We start from the raw sequence: 20,231 nt of genomic DNA, 5'->3' as shown, positions 1-20,231 counted from the left end.
CAAAGCCCACTGTTTTCCTGAGAAAATTAAATTGTGAGGCCACAGTTTAAATGTTAGGAACAATCAGCATTTTTTCCCCTCTGAGCCTGAAAATATTGGACTGTCATCATTTAGCAAATTGAACCCCAGTTCTTAAGAACTCGTATAACTTTTCTATAGGGGAGAGCAGGATTTCAGACCACTAGTGTTCTTCACAAAGAGTACCCATTGGGTTAGTACCTAACTCTATTCAACAAGTTACATTGTTAGGCACAGAGGCAATTTGAGAAAGAGAGGAGCATAGGACTTTAAGAGCACTTAGATATTGTTTTAAATTCTGGGGAATTATTTTTCTTGGAGTGTGGATGTTTATTTCCACCTGTAGGTTTTTTAAACCTACCTTGTCTTTCTGACACGGATCACTAGTTTCTTCTGTGAAACCATAGCCACTAGTTGCCCTTTGTACTATCTGACCTCCATCTAGATCATTGTGTTCATCATGAAATTATGATTTGTCTTTTCCTTTATGATAACGGTATTCATATTTGTAGTTATACAACGCTTAAATTTAATGGTAGAAAAAATATTCGGAAGTTCATGTTGTAGAGTCAGTATTTAGCAAAGTCACCTTGATGGGCAGCACAGATGGTTAGGAACATGAATAGAAATTAATCCATGACTAATAGTCATGGGAAAGTAAGGGGAGATAGGCTCAGATTGATACACATTGAAGGGTCATGATGATGGTTAGAGCTTTCCAGAAACAAGACTATGGACAATATGATTTCTTTCCCAGAAATCCATTTTGAACTGCTTCCTTTCTCACTTTGTGTATCTCCCTCTCTACCCTGACCCCCAATAATATGCACTCCTATGATTTCAACCATATCCTAAGCTGTCATGTCAGTGCTGATCTTTCTCTGAAGTTCAGATACATATAATCATTGTCAGCTGGGCATCTCCAGTTGTCAGCATAACCAGAGAGCAGTCTCCAAGCTCTGTAATTCTCTAGAGTCACGCTGTCCAATATAGTAGCCACTAGTCACATGACTGATGAGCGTTTGAAATGTGACTAGTCAGAACTGAGGTGTGCTGTAAGTGTAAAATACACCTCATGATTTGAAGACTTATTATGAACAGAGAATATAAACTATGTCATTAATAATTTTATATTAATTAAATGTTAAAATGTAATTTGAATATATTGAGTTAAATAAAACATTATTAAAATTAATTTCACCTGTTCCTTTATATTTTTTAGTGTAGCCATTAGCAAATTGAAAATTACATGTGGCTCACATTAATATTTCTATTGAATAGCAATATTTTAGGGTGTGCCCACTTTTCTCTACTTCCACCTTATCTCAAGCACTATTATTTCTTGCTCGTGTTACATCGATAGTCCTGTCTTTTCTACCTCCAATCCATCATTTGCTAGAGAAATTTTCCTAAAAGTTGGGTTTGTATCATGGCATTGGGAGTTTGAATTCCAGTTCTGTAACTTCAAGCAGTGCAACCTTGGGCAATCATTTAATTTCGCTAAGTCTCAGTTTTAACACCCTCTAAATGAGGATAAAAAAATAGAGGAAGGGGTTTTACATAAATTAATTGAGGCATTATTTGTAGAGTTTTTAGTACTGTACCTATTACTTGGTAATTGGTCCAGGAAGCCTTTCATGTACTGGTTCCCACTTTCCAGCCCCATTGCTTGCCACCTTCTTCACGAACCAGTATAGTTCCAACCATACTAGTGCACTCAAGCAGCAGTTCTTGTGTGTCACAGTCTCTGCATTCTTTGTGCCTGGTCACAACTCACCTTTCTTCCTTGCTTAGGTAACTAGTTCTCATTCAGGACCAGTTCTGGGACCACCTCCTGTGGGAGCTTTCCCTTTCTTCCTCAGTCCGTGTTAGGTACCATCACAGCCAGTGTACTCCTGCTTTGAGGAATGAGGAGCTATGGAAAATGTGAGGGTTGTTGGAATTAGCAAGCACTGGGTCCAAATTGCAACTGTGTGACTTGAGCAAATGCTAAACTTCTCTGAAGCTCAATTATTAGTAAAATGACACAGACAGCTATCTTATAGAATGGTTGAGAGATTTTAATGGGCTTTGGAGTGTGTGGCACATAATTGAATACAATAAATAGCTATCATTGCATTGGCACCCTATATTTCAGTTGTGTGTTTGTTTCTCTGCCTTTCCTCCTGGAAGGAAATGATGCTGTTTTATTTGTTTTTGTTCCACTAAAGCTCACCACAGTGCCTGTGGGCCCTCAATATAAGTTTGTTAATTTCAAGAATGAATTAATGAATGAGGAATGAATAAATAACACCATTGGCAGCTAAGAGTGGGATGGGCATTCAGGTTTAAATTATAATAAATTTTATTGACAAACCCAGTCAGTCTGTGAGAAATTCTAGGAAAGGACATAAAAGACCTTGGCAGGAAGCTGACAGATGTGTTCCATCAATCCTTGTTGAAGCCATTATGCCTCCAAGTAGCAGCAATACAGTGAATAATTCTAAATACTGATAATTCTAAACCTTTAAGTTCCAACAGGGCACCAATGCCATTTGAAGCTTTATTTTAAGTTTCTGGAGCTATAAAGCACAGTGAAGAAGAGAAAGGTCTAGAGTGGTTGTTAAGCCAAATGCAGAGAAGGCTGTATCTGTTTGCTTTTTTTCTTTTTTTACTAGTAGTTTAATTTCTGTTATTCCACAACATAGAAGTGTTTCTCCAAACACACCAAACATCTGTTGTCTATTCACTGGTTCCCTGATGCCAGCTGTAGGCCATCTATGTTAGAATCACCTTTAAAAAAATAATATATATATATATATATAATATATATATAATCGATTATATATATATATAATATATATATAATCGATTATATATATATATATATATATTATATATATACTAGTAGCCCGTTTGCACGAAGATTCGTGCAATAGACCTTCATTCACCTGGCTGCCTGCACCAGTTTTCTGCCGGCACCAGGGACCCAGGCCTTGGCTGTGGCCACCGCCTTCTGCCTTTTTCAGGGTCGGGGCTTGGCCCCGGACGGTGGCCTTGTTCTCGGCGGCACCCAACATCCTTGCTAAGGATCGCAGGAGCCGACCCCCAGTGGTTTCCTGCGATCCGTGCAGGCTGCCCACTGGTGCCCAAGGCCGGGAAAGCCTCCGCCCCAGGCTTTCCCGGCCTTGGGCTCGCCGCACCCAGTGTCCCTGCTACCGATCACAGGAGCCGACCCCCAGTGGTTTCCTGTGATCGGTGCAGGCTCCCCGCTGGTGCCCAAGGCCCTGAAAGCCTCAGCCCCTGGGACCCCCGGAAGCGGCGGGAGGGGCAGGATGGGCACGGCCAAGCCCCCCCAGGTGGCCGATCGACCCCCGGGACCCCCGTGAGCGGCGGGAGGGGCGGGATGGGCCTGGCCATGCCCCCCCAGGTGGCCGATCGCCCCCCCGGGACCCCCGGGAGGGGCGGGAGGGGCCTGGCCACGCCCCCCCAAGTGGCTGATCGACCCCCGGACCCCGGGAGGGGCGGGAGGGGCAGGGCCACGCCCCCCCAGGTGGCCGATCAACCCCAGGACCCCCGGGAGGGGCGGGAGGGGCCCGGACACGCCCCCCTAGGTGGCCGATCGCCCCAGGCACCCCGGGGAGCGGCGGCATGGGCCCGGCCACTGGGCACTGCCATCTTGATCTTCTCAACAGCGGATATGACACCCGGAGTCCCGCCCCCAGCCTCCTGCCGGCCCAATCGTGGGCATAGCGGAGGTGCGGTCAATTTGCATGTTTCTCTATTATAAGGTAAGATATATATAATCAATTTCAGAGAGGAAGGGAGAGGGATAGAAAGATAGAAACATCAATGATAAGAGAGAATCATTGATCGGCTCCCTCCAGCATGCCCCCTACTGGGGATTGAGCCCGAAACTCAGGCATGTGCCTTTGGCCAGAATTGAACCCGGGACCCTTCAGTCCGCAGGCCGACTCTCTATCCACTGAACCAAACCAGACAGGGCTAGAATTACCTTTAAACAATATACAGGTATCTAGGCTACACCTGAACCCTGTTTAATCCAAACTATGGGGGAAGGAAGATGTAATACGTACATTTTATACAGATATTATTTTTCTGATATAGAGTTGATTTGGGGGCTGCTAATCAATACTTATAGATAGGATTATTGCTATGGGAATTTCAACATTAAGCCTTGGACTTCACATCAGCAGTGATGCTTTTAGTTTAGAGTTACTGGGGGGAAATGGCAGATAGCCATTTTGAGAGTTGAACATTCTTTCAATTTTTTTCCTGTCAAAGTTGATGTTTTTTCAAGCCATTTTACAATGACTTGTAGCCAAATAATCCTCATATATCACTAAGTGAGAATCCCACTATAATTTTTGTGCTCCTTCTCTGTACTTTTATCACAATCACAGTCCTTGGGGAAAAAAAATGTATAGTTTAAAAATAGAAAAACAGTAGTAAAAAGTTCATGTAATAGGTTCTGTGTGAGGAAAAAACAAATATACCAGTTCTGGATGAAAATGGTGTAAATCTATAATAATAAAAAGCTCAGACAGTAACACATTGTTCTTGCTATGTGCCAAGCACTATTCTAAGTGCTTTGGACCTCAGGCCTTAATAATAGTTCTGTTCATGAAATTGTCTTATATTCATTCATTCATTCAACAGATTTTTATGGAATACAACATGCAAGGCATAAAATGGTGAACAAGAGACATGTTTGTTGCCCTTATGAAGCTACTACTATATCTCTTCTAATGTCAAGGACATTTATTAGAATCTTGCTTCACAGTAATCAAGAGAAGATTTAAATATCCTACTGATATTTGTGATGCTAGCATTTTAAATTCCCTACCAGAAATAGTTCCCTGTTTATTCCACACACACACACACACACACACACACAAAAATCAAAGGTTCTTGACATTGTTATCTCCTGGTGTAGGAACACAGCTCAAAAGATTGGAATGAGAACAGTCATTTATTCCGTGCAATATATACATAGGAAATACCATTACTTGCCAATTTTTTACTCACTCTGCTTCTGCCTCTAGGATTTATGGGGTAACTGACACCTCTTTACACTTTTGTCTTCCTACTTTAATGGGTGTTCTTGCTCTCTTTCTCTAAAATTAGCAAAATGCTGAAAGAGCATAATGCAATGATCTCCCAAACAAAGGGCACAGTGCTCTTTCCACAATGTTTGGCACCTGGGATGTGAAAGTCTTTGAAAATGTTCTTTCTGCATGAAATACAGCTCTCGTGTGGTTTGAGGTTCAGACAGGAAACAGATCTATCTTTGTACATGTTAGGTATGTAATGATGGTAGGCCAAAATGTCTCGATGCAGAGCATTGTGACTGTTCCTGTAAATATGCAGAGTCAAATCTAGAATATTCATAAATCTATTTTCTACTAAAATCATGGATACATTTATTTTTGAAATCATGTCTTAAGGATTTATTAAGCACTTCATTTTACAGTAATAAAGAAAGCAGCTAATTAAATCATTTGCAAAGTAAATGTAGTAACTCAGTACCCAAACTTGGCTTGAATTTGTATATATTTCATATTAATAAGTGGATTAAATATAATCTGATTCCATTATTTTTAGCATGGTATATTTTCTAGACATGCAAATTTATTTAAGAACAATGTGAACAATAATTTTAAACACCTATACTAATTATATCTCAAAAGATTTATAATTTGTAAAACATCTTTTGATTTCAGAGATACCAGTTTTTAGGTCATTATACAAGTGTGTATTACTTTGCTTATTTTTAATATTTACAACCACCCTTGTATTGGACATATATATTATATATAATTATTGATAATGCCATCTGCCATTATTCAGAACTAAGAGATTGGTTCTGTACTCTGTATTTTTTATACAGTCCCTTATTTAATCTGCACAATAACTATGTTAGTTTACATCAGAATTATTATCCTCATTTTGCAGGTGAGAAAACTGAAACTTTGGGAGGTTAAGTAACTTACCCACCACTGCAAGTAACTAAGGAATTGGGATTTAAATTTAAGTCTTTCTGGTTTCATGGTTCCTTAACACGTCACAACACAAAATACTATTGTTTTCCTCAAAATGTTGCTATGAACTGAATAGCAATAACTATTACATCTTTCCTTACCTGAGCAATAAACCACTTTGTGCTACTTAGTTCTCAGACCGGGGATGCATTCTGTGTTCCCACAGGGTTGAATGTCGCAACTGTGAGATTGGAGAACAGTGCGGCGCTATTATGCACGGCAATGCTGTCACCTTCTGTGAGCCATATGGTCCAAGAGAATTGGTAAGTACATGTTATCTATGTACATTATTCCAAATACATTGTCTTTACTGAGCTTTTTGCCAACATCTTCCTTATCATGGGGCTTTTAGTAACAGGTTATATTTTTCACCCCTATGTCACACATTATGTTTCAAATTCATTAACTTTAAAAGTGGTCAAATGACTGGCTTCCACACTAAAAAGAGGGAAAATATGGGCATAATATGAGAGACATATGACATATATTACACATATATCTATATATATTTAAATAATTTATGACTTCACAAGTTCTTGTATTAAGTTTTACTTCTAAATTTATTTTCTCCTCGCAAGCCAGAAATGTTAGATGAGCAATTTTGTCACATGATCTTTAAACTGTGTTCCCTAATCAGAAGAACTTTTAATGATTTTTTTTTAAGTGAAAGAGTACAGTGAATAAACCAGTTTTTTAAACTTGTGGTTTATGCAAAATTGTTCAAGAGCATGTCACTTTCCTTTAATTAATAGTGATGAGACTTAGCTTGCCAAAGATCATTTCTTACATTATATGTGAAATGACACTTGAGCATTCTCAGTTGAAAACAATGAAACCACTAGCCATCAGCAGGTGGCTAATGAGCCTGTTGTTGTTCCTTGATACTTCTTTTTGGCATGAAGAGTAGTTCATTTCACATTCTTGAAAATGGATATAGGGCAAACGTTATATTATTCTGGCCCAATTCCTTTGCACCTCCTACTCTTCTCACAACATCTCTTCTGCTTTGCTTTTCTGCTTTTGACTTGAACTTCAATGCTTCTCCTTTTCTCTCCCCATCTTCCTTATCGTGGGGCTTTCATAACAGCTTATACTTTTCACCCCTATGTCACACACTGTATTTCAAGTCCATTAACTTTAAAAGTGGTAAGATGACTGGCTTCCACGCTAAAAAAAGGGGGGGTGAGGAACCTAGCTAGGCAATTAAAAGAAGATTTAGTTATAAAAATGAGAAAGTCAATTAATTTTTATAACATGGTTCTTATTTTATGCTGCTTGAGTACCCCTTTTATAGCAATGGATACATTTAATTTATTAAAGATACAAGCCTCAGAACATTGATAAATTGAAGAGGTTTTATTGAAATTAGAACACAAACAGAATTAATTGGATGTAAATTAAAATAATAGATGCTCATAATTCAAGGCTCACACGGTGGTACAGTATTCCTGCAGACAAATGTGACTGGAACCACAGCACTTCTTGAAAGAAATAGATGTGCTAGTACATTTAAAATAATGTACCATGACTGAATTAATTTTCTATAAACCTTAAAACAAAATTAAAATTTTATCATAGTTAATTGAGCTTAAAATAAATGCCTATTTTAGAATGTTCTCCCATTCGGTAATATTTATGGAAATGCTTGGCAAATTCTTTTTTGTTTCTATTGATTAATAGGAAATAAACATATCTAAGAATATAATTTTAATTTTCAATAATTTTTATACTGTATTAGTGTCCCAGGAGCAAATATATACTTAATACCCAAGTTGTGTTTACAAGAAGACAGATCAATCAAATGAGAAGTGAGAAACTCAGATTTTGGTTAACATGCTATTATGTCTACTCAAATTCAAACATTTGCATGGTGCTTCAGAATTGAATCCAATCAAAACTGTTCTACATGAGAACAGATGGAAGTTATTAGCCTCAAACTTTTTTAAAAATATGCCTTCTTATTTTTCTTAAATCAAATTTAAGAAAATTGATTTAAGAAAAATAAAAAATTTGATTACTGAAGTTGTGAAACAAAGAACCATGGGCAAAGAAAATTACTAGGCTAATGCTTTGTCTTTTAAAATGAATAAGAGCATCTCCATTTTGAGAATTTAATCAAATGGCCATTTCATTTTTATTTTATTTTTTTAGTCAGAGTTAGGGAGAGGCAGCATCTTCTATCACATAGGCACACACACATTTCTGCTTTCACTGCTGCTGTGCTGTGTGGCCCTCGCCCATTTATTCAGCTCACTGAAGTCTCCATATTTCTGGTGCTGGCGGATAACTTTATTCATTCACTAGTCTGAAATAAAGTTAATGAGGAATGACTTACCCACTCCTTTAAGAGAAAATGTGCTTTCTCAGAGCTTAAAACAAAATTAGTTATGTTATCCTCCATTTTTAAAAAAAGAAATTATTTATTGAGTTCTTCATAATTGGGGATACATTTTAGCTACAAGGGTGAGTTTGGTCTAAAACATGATCAAACTCAATAAAAATTTGCAAGGAAGAAGTGCAGAATGAACAGCCTCAGCCTGCAGTGAATTCTTCAGATTCATTTAGTGATCATACCAATTTTCTAACGTTTGGAGTCTATTTGATCGTTTAAGAGTACTAAGATTTGATAGGAAAAAAGTTCTCTGCCAAACATTCATAGTTTCTGTATTATTTACCAAAATCCCTTTGAGAGGCCCTTTAGTTTTCAGAATGTCAGATATAAAGGCTTAATAGCTCTGCAGACTAAAATTACATATTTGAACTCAAGAACAATAAATAATTTATAATGACTGGAGGGAAATAATAGGTGAATAGATTTTATAGGTAATTCTTTTTGTTATTTTTTTCTCTTCATTTTTTCTGTACTTTCTTGTAGCTGAGAATTTTACTAATAAACTAAATGGGTAAATGTACAGAAATGAGAGTCAACCACTCTACCAGTCCTTAGCTTTCCTGGTGAAGAAGGAAAAAATGTAGAATCAATAACTAATCGAAGTCTAGGGTCACCCTCAGGTAGCACATGTAATCTGAAATTTGGCAATAATTCAAGCAACCTGCTCTTTGCTAGCAGAGGTCACAGCTGTGGAACTTGATCATGCAGTTGACACAAGCATCATTTATTGCATCACCAGGGCAGGACTCTCTAGTATATTTAATGCACTATCAATAGCTTTTAACTTACATAATACCATCATTTCAAAGAACTTATATTCAGGAGTGTTTCATAACTTATCCAAGAATCTACTCAGTTACATAAAATCAGAGGGGGGAAAGAATGTTCATTCAAATTTGGTGAAAATTTTTAAAATTTCCATGTGCTTCATTGAACTTTAACATCAGATTGTTCAAGTGGAAACTTGTGAGGGCAAATAGTTGGACATAGTCTAAAAACTTTGAAAATCAGATTTCTTTTAAAGGAATCTAGATAAGGTTTACTTAAAACTTTGAAAATCAGATTTCTTTTAAAGGAATCTTGATAAGGGTTACTGGTGCATTTTACTCTCATGACTGGTGAGGGGAATGGAGCAGGAAAGAGAGTCCTGGGCATGGTGGTCCAGTTTTCCTTGAGCAGATAATCTGTGATAGTGAGGGGTTTAGATGAAATAGAGAATTTCCTCTGACACTTGACAGCAGTGATTTCTGCAGTGGTTAAAGTCAACTAGGAGCTGGTACCTGTACTGATAGCTGGACAACTTGTACAGTGCCTCCCTTGCCCTTTCCTCATTACCCTTCCTGCTTCATTAACTTTTAATCCATGTATGTGAAGCACACGCTCAGTCATCTTTCCGAAACGTGTTGTAGAAGCAGAATCTTTTGATATTCACATCTCAGCTCCATTTGCCAGAACAAGAGGCTTGCTCAGTCTTTTGTCCACTAATTCAAACTGCGATTCATGCCTCGGGTATCTCTGGACCCTTCTGCAGTTGTGAACTTAATCACATGGGGTCTAACAAAGTGCAGGGATGAGGCCAGAAGGTCATTGTGGCGTCTAAGAAGTGAAAGTAAGACAGCCGACTGCTTCTGCCATGGTGAAACACAGTTATACACTTTATATGTTTTAGGGTCCAGCGATGGGAGGTGTGCCATACTTTAGCTTACAGGGTCAAGAACCCAACAAGAGAGTTGCTGAAAATGAGAATCTTAATTCTCATTTCATTTGAGCTGGTATGGATCAAAGTCAGTGCTCCAAAGAATAAATGAGTAAAAAACTTTTCAGTTTAAATTTTAAAAAAATTAATGCACCACTTCTTTTTCAGAAAGGGGAAAATTATGAAACTAAGGGGAAGTAATAGAAATGTGTGGGAAGGATATTTCTAGGCCCATATTTGATTACTTTTGGGGGGGGGCGGTTAACAGTTTTATTGAGAAATAATTTACATATTCTACAATTTATTCTTTTAAAGTATACAATTCACAGCTTTTCATTTATTCAAAAAATTATGTGCCCATTGCCACAATCAACTTTAGAACATTTCATCACCCCCAAAAGAAATTAACTGTACCTTTTAGCTGTTGTAATTTCATTTACTTTTCAAAATAATCCTTTTCTCCTCATTTGGTCTTAATTTACCTCCCAGTTTGGGGTTGTTAACCTTTTTATGACATTTGCTTTGGGTCCCAGATCTGCTGATGTAGAATGGAGGGGAGGGGATAGTGTAAGTGGAGGGGGCTGTGTTAGAGCCCTCACAAGATTAAGATGAACTGGTAGATTGCCTACAAGCAGTTTTCAACATTTATTAAGAAACTAGAGGCCTGGTGCATGAAATTCGTGCACAGAGGGAGGGGGTGTCCCTCAGCCCAGCCTGCACCCTCTCCAATCTGGGATCCCTCTCACAATCCAGGACTGCTGGCTCCCAACTGCTCACCTGCCTGCCTTCCTGATTGCCCTTAACCGCTTCTGCCTGCCAGCCTGATCACCTCCTAACCACTCCGCTGCCAGCCTGATTGATGCCTAACTGCTCCCCTGCCAGCCTGTTTGCCTCCAACTTCCCTCCTCTGCCGGCCTGGTCACCCCTAACTGCCCTCCCCTACAGGGTTGATCGCCTCCCAACTGCCCTCCCCTGCTGGCCATCTTGTCGTGGCCATCTTGTGTCCACATGGGGGCAGGATCTTTGACCACATGGGGGCAGCCATATTGTGTGTTGACAGCCATATTGCTCATTGGGTCAATCTGCATATTACTCTTTTATTAGATAGGATAGAGGCCTGGTGCACGGGTGGGGGCCAGCTGGTTTGCCCTGAAGGGTGTCCCGGATCAGGGTGAGGGTTCCCTTGGGGCATGGGGTGGCCTGAGCGAGGGGCCTGTGGTGGTTTGCAGGCCAGCCACGTGCCCTGGCGACCCAAGTGGAGGCCCTGGTATCTGGAATTTATTTACCTTCTACAATTGAAACTTTGTAGCCTGGAGCAGAGCCAAGCCTTCTGCTAGCTCCGTGGCATTGGGGCAGCCATTTCTGTTGGGGTTAATTCGCCTTCTATAATTGAAACTTTGTAGCCTGAAGTGGAGGCCTAGGCCAGCCAGGGCTGCAGAAGCTTTGCTTCCTCCATTGCCGGGGGCAACCCTTGCCTCCTGCTCTCTCCAACTCCGTGGCTGCTGCCATTTCTGTTTGGATTTGTTTACCTTCTATAATTGAAACTTTGTAGCCTTGAGTGGAGGCTTAGGCCCACAAGGGCCTGCGGAAAGCTTGGCTTCCTCGTTGCCTGGGAAACCCAAGCCTCCCTCCTGCTCTCTGTGGCCACAGCCATCTTGGTTGGGTTTATTTGCATATTTGCTCCTGATTGGCTGGTGGGTGTAGCGGAGTTGGGGTCAATTTGCATATTACTCTTTTATTAGATAAGATACAGTAAGAGTGCCTCAGTCAGGATCTCACAGCTTTGTTTGCCACAGAGAAACAAGATAAATATGTGTTCAGACATTTCAGTAAAAGTAAACTAACCACTGGATAAATACAACCTCTGTTTATGGCTTCTTCCTTCCCTCTTCTTTTTCCTCCCCCCTCCTCTGGATGTCTTTCACCATTTTCTCCTCCTCTCTATCTTGTCTTATTTTGGTATGTTCCTTTTTCTAGATCACCACAGGCCTTAATACAACAACAGCCTCTGTGCTCCAATTTTCCATTGGTAAGTGATTTTAGCAATTATAGCAATTTAACTTGGAAATGTTTGTTTTAATCATAGTGTGCCATCAGGATTACAGTGCCAAATGCTTTTAAATTTAGAGAAGAGTAAGTCTCAATATTGCAGTAAATAATTTAAAACATTTTTTAAAGTGAAATTAAAAAAATGTTTAAATGCTACATTCTGTTTCCACTTCTCTCCTACAGCCAATGATATTTTAAATGATACATACAATCCAAAACATCCTGTTATAGCAGAATTACCTTGCTAATTATGTTTTGCTCAGATTAAGATTGAAAGCTGTTCAATTTCCTTCACTCTTACTGACTGGTAATGAAAGAGATCATTTTTGGTGGCTGAGAGAAACAATTAGGGCTTCATGTTTGACATAAATAATCTATGTTTCATTCAGATGTAGATAATTAAAAAATGACTGTACCTGGCAATATTTTTAAGTGTTTTTGCATTAAAACTAAAATTTCCTACCCAAAATATTCAGTAAAATAAAGTATCTTTGATCAAGTGTTTGTAGTTTTGCTATCTATCATATTACTTTCCACTCTAATTTTCATAGGTATATAGTAATAATAATATCTGTAAATTTCCAAAGGGAATGTTCTAGATAAAGAAAGACACTGCCTTTTAGATGGAGGCTGGCTTTATTGGTTTTGGTGCCATCACATGGAAACCTCCTCCTGACTCGAGGATTGGGTCAGCATCCTCAAATTTCTACCATCTGCACCCTCCTATCTTTGGAGATCCACCATTAGTGAAAGGACTGTTTCCTTCAACGACCTCCTAGTCCTAGATACATGTCTGTGTTCTCACAGCCAGGGACACACTGTGGTTGATTGTGTTTAAGAGCAATTTTCTTCTAGTCACATAGTTGTCACTTTTTTGTCAATGTGCCTCGGTTCAGCTTCTGTATGTATTATGTGCTGCTTGCCTGGCTACAGTGTGTGTTATTTCCCTCGCACATTGATAATGTTACCTACAACGACTTACAGACTATTTGGAAGTCCATGTGCAGTCAGCAGAAAAAGTATGAGTCAAAACAAAATAATGAGTTTGTTTTAATGTTTTCTTTGATCTATTATCAGCAAGCTTTCTATCATAAGCATGTACATGATATTTTTATAATCATAAAAATTACAGTTCATTGTTTTAAAGTTCCGGTGCTACAAAAACAAAGTTTTAAAACAACAGCATGATAGGCAAGTAACTTAGAGATCCTCAACCAGGATAGATACGTATAAATTCACTAGGCTATGAATATAAAAAGTAAGCTGAGTAATGGTTTCCTGTTTATCTGTACTCTGAGTATTTACCATATTTTCCAGCGTATAAGACGACTGGGCGTATAGAAGATTTTCCTGGGTTAAAAAGTCGTCTTAAATGCCGGAAAATATGGTATTCTTCCTTTTTGTTAGTGCAATGAATATTAATTTCAAATATTATCTTTTAGCAATTAAAGAACACAAGAGAATCCACTTTAAAATATATGCCTCACACTTCTATTAGTATTTTAATTTTATTCAAGGTAAGAGAGATCCAGCACCAATTAAATTATCCTTCCTTAAAGGAAAACCAAAGGTCTGTTTTTGTAAGTAGTAAAGAATATACTGTAGAGCTGGCGTAGATTCTTTATTTCCCCACTTTGCAGTAGCACTCTACCATGAACAATAGAGATGAAGAAAAAGGGCCAAACAGGGGAGTTATTCAGAGAATACAGTGTTTGGTACCCAAAACTCAAAACTCAGAACAAGCACCCCGCCCAAGGTATTGGGACTAGACCCAAACATGTGACTAGCAAGAGCCCTCGATTTCCCCACGAGTGCTGCAGCCTGTAGGCCAGAGAGTTGTTTGTTATTTAAAGCTTGAATTTGAATTTGAAGCTTGAATTAGAAGTCAGATGAGAAACAGAGTCAGGGAGGAAAGAAAGAGGAAGGGAGGGAGAGAGAGAGAAAAGGGTAGATAGATCAAGTTTATAACTAAAAATTACACTTTAGAAAGTTTTTTTTGAGTGTCAGTTTCTGAATCAAAAGTGAAAGTTTAGCATGTCATTATTTGGGATGCAACAGGAAATATTTAGTGAAAGAAATTATAACTTTTTGCTGAGGGACTTCATTGGGAAATTTGCTTATTGAATTTTGAGAATAAAAATTCTTGGGAACTAAACAGATTGGGGTGGTTAAGAAACCAATGTAGTTGCAAACCATTAGCTGTGTGGTGTGTGGTGCTGAATGGTAAATAGAGGATAGTGGGCAGAACTTTGCAGCAATAGTTTTGTGTATCTCATTATGAGTGCTTGGAGTAACATTATTGTGTTTCTATGATGGTATGAAGGCAAGACTGAGGCACGCACACAAGTTTTAAAGATGTCATTATTGTGTGTATTCATCCTGAGTTTTACAAGCCCCACAATAACCAATACCAAAATAGCAGCCACAATTAAGTAGCCATTGCCTTTACAATCAGTTCAAAATTATATTGAGTGTGTTATAAAAGACATTGTACATCAATAGTTCAACACTTTATATTTATTTATGTATTTATGTGTTGTGGAATTCACCAAATTTATACTCATAATGTGGTTATAGTCTGTCAGATTTAGTGTCACTCCTCAGAAGTTCTTTTTTAAAACAATATTTTTTTTAATTGATTTTCAAGAGAGAGGAAGGGAGAAGGATAGAGAGATAGAAACATCATTGATCAGTTGCCTCCTGCACCACCCACCTCCCCACTGGGGATCAAGCCTACAACCCGGGCATGTGCCCTGACTGGGAATTGAACCAGCAATCTCATGGTTCATGAGTTGATGCTCAACCACTGGGACATACCAGCTGGACAGGAAGTCCTTTAGGATGTTCAATGTTTATTGTTTGGTGTGATAATTCAGATGTAACATAGGAATTTTCTAGGGGATTCTATCATTACTTTTGGCTTCAATGGTGAATTATGTTTATATGCACAATTGAATAAACTATTGCCCTGATGTTTTTATATTGCTCTTGTAAACATTTTCAATTACATGACAAACATTACCCAAGAGTCTCAAGTACCTCAGAGATATGTATACAGAAATTTCTTGAATTACTAAGGAGTTTCTCAAATAAACTCTATTGTCCTAATGCAGCAATGCCCTCCCAAGTTTCCTAATATATATATGTGTGTGTGTATGTATGTATATATCATATATGCCTTCACACATACACACATATACACACATAAATATACAGACTATTTGATCTAAACTAGTTTTAAAGTTAAAGCATCTTAAAAATGCAGTTCTATAAACTGCATTAGATGTTATCAACATCTAAATCATCTTGAAAAGTGTCTCAAAATGTTCTCAGTAGAACTTTTCATTTTTCCATTCCAATGAAATATCTCATATCTATTTCTGTGCTGAGCTATTGATCTCTTACAGTCCTCACTTGATTCATTAGATTCAACTTGTGGAATTTATGGTTGTAGCCTTAGGGGCATTTACCCATTTCCTTTAGATTTCCTTTGGGATAGGAAGAAAAAATTGAGATGATGCCCTTGTAAACCATTATCTTACAGATGCCTCCAAACTCTGTTTTGCCAGGCAGGGCACTGTGCCCAGGGGAAGTGCTAATAGTGCTTTGTATCTGTCGTCCACTTAAGAATTCACTGAATTATTTGCTGTGTATCCAGCATTGATCTGAGCTAACTTGAACAATGAAAAGACAGAGAAGTGAGAAAACCAAATATTTTTACAGTACCTGGCAGTGTGGTTGAAGGTCCGGATGAGCACAGAGCATGAGCTCTCTAGAGACCTGCCAGATTGTGATAAGTAGAGATGGGCATGTGTACAGGTCCCCATGGTGACAGATCCCAGCTAGGTCTTGCAGGGTACAGCAATTCAGGGAGTCTTCTTTTTTCTTGAATTATAGATGTTGCCTAAGGATACATGGGAATTCTCAAAGTTAAGGGGGATTTTTACCACTCAATCTGCCAAGCTTGTTCCTAATATATTGTTAATGTGGTAGAAAAGGTCTCTGGGCTCTTACTTGTCTCCGCAAGGATTGCTCTTATGGATTTGATGGAGGGAAGTTGGGGAGGGGACAGGCACAACACTTGGGGGCCTACAAATCCATAGGCTCTTATCTTTGGCAGCATGTTATAGACTATGTATCTATTTGTCAAGACTAATAGTTTCATTCAATACAATTAGCAATGTTACAGAATAAAAAAATAAAGAATCTCTGAAAGCCAACAGCATGAGTCACTGGAAAGGACACAAGTATTCCATGTAAGGAGACAGAGTGACACAAGCAAAGGTTAGGATGGGAATGTGAGTGCCCTCCTAGAGCAGAAGGACCAGCCAGGAACAGCTATGAGCAGTGTCAGATAAAATTGTGGCTGTCTGAAGAGTTCATTTGCACTGGCTGGGGTTTTCTAAACTTATTTAATAGGCAATAGAGTTCAGAAAAATGGCCTCTTTCACTCTTGAGCAATAAAGAAATATATGCTTGTTCAAGATAGCCCATCTCTCTTCAGATTAATAGAATTCATCAGCCAAATGGGGCTGAAAGGTAAAGCATTTAAAAACATATGCCATGAAGAGCAAATAGTTTGGCTTAGGAGGTAAATCTGTCTTGTCCATCATGGTATTCTCAGCCCCTAGCCCAGGGACTCAAACTAAGTAGCTGATCATAAATATTTCTTGCCTGCGTGACAAGTAACTATTACAGAGACATTTATAATAGCATGTAACCAAGTGCTAAATTGGGGTGATGCAGACATTTCATGCCAAGAGAAGATTTTGGGGAGGTGATCTGAGGACCTCAATCAATGGAAAACATGACCCAAAAGGAAATGAAAAATCAACAAAAAAACTGCTTGTAGTGAAGCCAGTAAACAAAAATATTATCCATGTGTTTACCAGCTTGTTGTCATTGAACTAGCTGGAATCTATTATTTGTCCATAATATGTAGAATTAGTATATTTTTTCCTTTGGTTTTACTTGTAAATATCCTAAAGATTTGGAGTTTTGTGTGTCTGTATTTTTTTACTGCATTGTTTTTAATCGTCTTAAGAGAGAGGAAAGTGATTAAATCATAAATGTTTTCTATTTACAAATTGAGATATAAAAATATTCTTAGCCTGAATTCTCTTAAGTACTGTACGTGCTGCAGAGTCTCTGAGGTAAATGAGTGCAACTCATTTTGTATGAGTATATTTTGAAAAATAAAAACTAGAAAATTGAAAAGGTATTCTTATTGGTAAATTGAAAGATTGATTTGTAAAAGAAACCTGGCATTATTTTTTCTCAAAAACATATAATGAATAAAATGCCACTTGTAAGAGGTATTATATTGCATTCAGCAAAAAGAAAGCAGGTTTTCCCCTCAAGCTTAATTCATATCCTTCTTAATTACTCAGAATTGATTCAATAGAGAAGCTCTCCCTCAACTCTTTTAGAACAGCTGATTCAGAGGGAGGAGAAATTGATGCCTCCATATCTTCATATGAATTATTGCTCGTTTCTTCTATAAACTTACTGAAATGTATTTCAAAATCAGACTCTCATTGTGTTCATGAGTCATTCTCCTTGGTAAGTAAGACCTTGGGGAATTTATTATGAAATAGGGAAAATCTCTTCCGGAAATATGGAAATCTCCAAGTATGAGACTAACAAAATCTCTGGTGACTTTGAGTTCAAAACAAGTATAAGTAAAAACAGAATTTTAGAAAATTTAATGGTAAACATAGTTTAATATATATGTTTTATAAGGTTTAATATGTATTTTATCTGAGTGTAATATTCTTGGATATAAGAGATATTAAAGTAAGTTTTGCTTATGATGAATTTTAAATATGTTCCTATTGATTTCAGAGAGATTCCTGAAGGGAGAGGGAGAAAAAGATAGAAGCATCAATGATGAGGGAGAATCATTGACCGGCTGCCTCCTGCACACCCCCCCCCCCCCAACTGGGGATCGACCCCAAAACTCAGGCATGTGCGCTGACCTGGAATCGAACCATGACCTCAACCGCTGAGCGACACCAGTCAGGCTGCTTATGATGATTTTTAGATCCTCAATGATCTATATTGACACAAAGCTGAAATATTTTTATGTGAAACATTTCTATGTTATCTAAATTTAATAAATAAAGGTCTGGAAGTCATTATAATTCAGGTTATACTGCTTCTTCATCCTGAAGTTGACATATTCCCTTTTAATGTATATTTTTAAAAACGAGTTAACCTCACCCCGTTCTTAAGTCCTATTTTAAGTAATAAAAGGGGATATTCTCAAATATTATAAAATTCTGCTAAGCTTTTATAAAAAAATTATTGAGATTTTGTTCATTAGATTCTACCTATAAGTGAAATCATATGGTACTTGTCTTTCTCTGACTGACATATTTCACGTAGCATAATGCTCTCCAGGTCCATCCATGCTGTCACAAAGAGTAAGATTTCCTTCTTTTTCATGGCCAAGTAGTATTCCATTGTGTACACGAACCACAGCTTTTTTATTCACTCATCAGTGGGATGATGGACATTTGGGTTGCTTCCAAATATTGGGTACTATAAATAATGAAGAAGAGAGAGAGAGAGGCTCATGTACATGGACAACAGAGTGGTGGTTGTGGGGAAGAGGAGAACGGGGTAAGGTGGAGGAGATGTATAGGGGGGATAAATGGTGATGGACAGAGACTTGACTTGGGATGATGAACACACAATACAATGTACAGATGATGTGTTGTGGAATTGTGCACCTGAAACCTGTATAATTTTGTTAACCAGCGTTACCCTAGTAAATTCAATAAAAAGGGAAAAAAGATGATTGAGATTAATTACAAATTTTTTGAATTATTAAAACTGATATCTAGTTATTGTTACATGAATTAAAATACAGTTTGAAGGTAGATACTATGCCCTGTCCCTTTTGGAATATTTAATTCATTATCACTCACCTTGATGAGGCTTAAAAGATAAATGTCAGTAATTCATTCATAAATAAGTTGTATTAAAATTTTTGAGGGCCATTTTAATAGATGGGACATAGCAGCAAACCACAGGATGAGAAGTTGGTCATTGATACAGACTAAATGGTTTCTCCTCCATGAAAACTCATCCTATTGCCCAGCCTGATGTCTCTGAATCCCCACTTCCTCTGTGCTTATTTTATGGTACTTATCTCACTCTGCTTTGATTTATACAGTGGCCATTTCTGAATATCCACTTTCAAGCTTAGATGTTTCTTTGGGGGCTAAGAAGTGAAAAATACCCCTCTTTGTAAGTAGGGCTGAGTTTTGCTCATAATTAGAACTAAATAAATATGACCTGGATTTGATGAAAGCCATAGATTAGGAAAGGGATTTAGTGATGTTCCAAATTGGGGCTTATTGCTATACCTATTGTTGACTGCTGAGGCAAGGAGGGCTCTGAATGAACTCCAGGGGCGATATTAGAACTTGATCTAAGGCAGAAGTTTTCGCTTTCTTATCAATCAAGGACTCCTGATCACAAAGATTCTTCTATGGGAGAGATCTTTAGAATATGCCATATATATCACAATGCCCCTGCATCCATTGTGTGGAAAAGGAAAGCCGAAGGCACTGCCCAGCCTTCAAGGAGTTTAGTATCCAATAGGTAGGGGGGAAAGTTCACATGTGAAAAACACATACACACAAAACAAAGGCTAATTAAGGTATGCAGATAACAGATAGTGAGAGCACAGCCTGGTGGAAAGTCCAGGACAAAAGCAAGTCCAGAGGCAGGAGCTCATCGTTTGGGAGCGTGACTGACTAGAGCAGGCATGGCACTGCCCAGAGGGTCAGCGTCACCGCAGAGATTAGATGATGGCACTCTGCAGGAAGACAAGGCAGGGGTCACCCCAGACCTTGAGACCAAGGTCAGAGCCAGAACAGCAGTAAGAGTACTAAGGCTGTCTTCAGCTTGCTGGGCATGGTACGTAATACCTACCTACTGCCTAAGGTGGGAATGGGTCCTCTAGAAAGTGGGCCAAGCATGAACAAACACTGAGGTTAGGTTATATGGCCTTGGCTCTGGGTAA

General features: G+C 38.4%; 1 protein-coding gene across 1 annotated transcript in view; it reads left to right on the top strand.

Moving 5' to 3' along the window:
- RELN (reelin) overlaps window positions 1–20,231 on the top strand; it is a 449,067-nt gene that overhangs the window by 208,330 nt on the left and 220,506 nt on the right. Inside the window, exons 7-8 of the mRNA XM_079785901.1 lie at window positions 6,226–6,322; window positions 12,125–12,176. Coding sequence (XP_079642027.1) covers window positions 6,226–6,322; window positions 12,125–12,176 — 149 coding nt within the window. The remainder of the gene's footprint in view (window positions 1–6,225; window positions 6,323–12,124; window positions 12,177–20,231) is intronic.

This window comes from Cnephaeus nilssonii (assembly GCF_951640355.1).
Source record: "Cnephaeus nilssonii genome assembly, chromosome: 12".
Taxonomy (NCBI): Eukaryota; Metazoa; Chordata; class Mammalia; order Chiroptera; family Vespertilionidae; genus Cnephaeus; species Cnephaeus nilssonii.
This window is presented reverse-complemented; position numbering and strand designations above follow the sequence as displayed.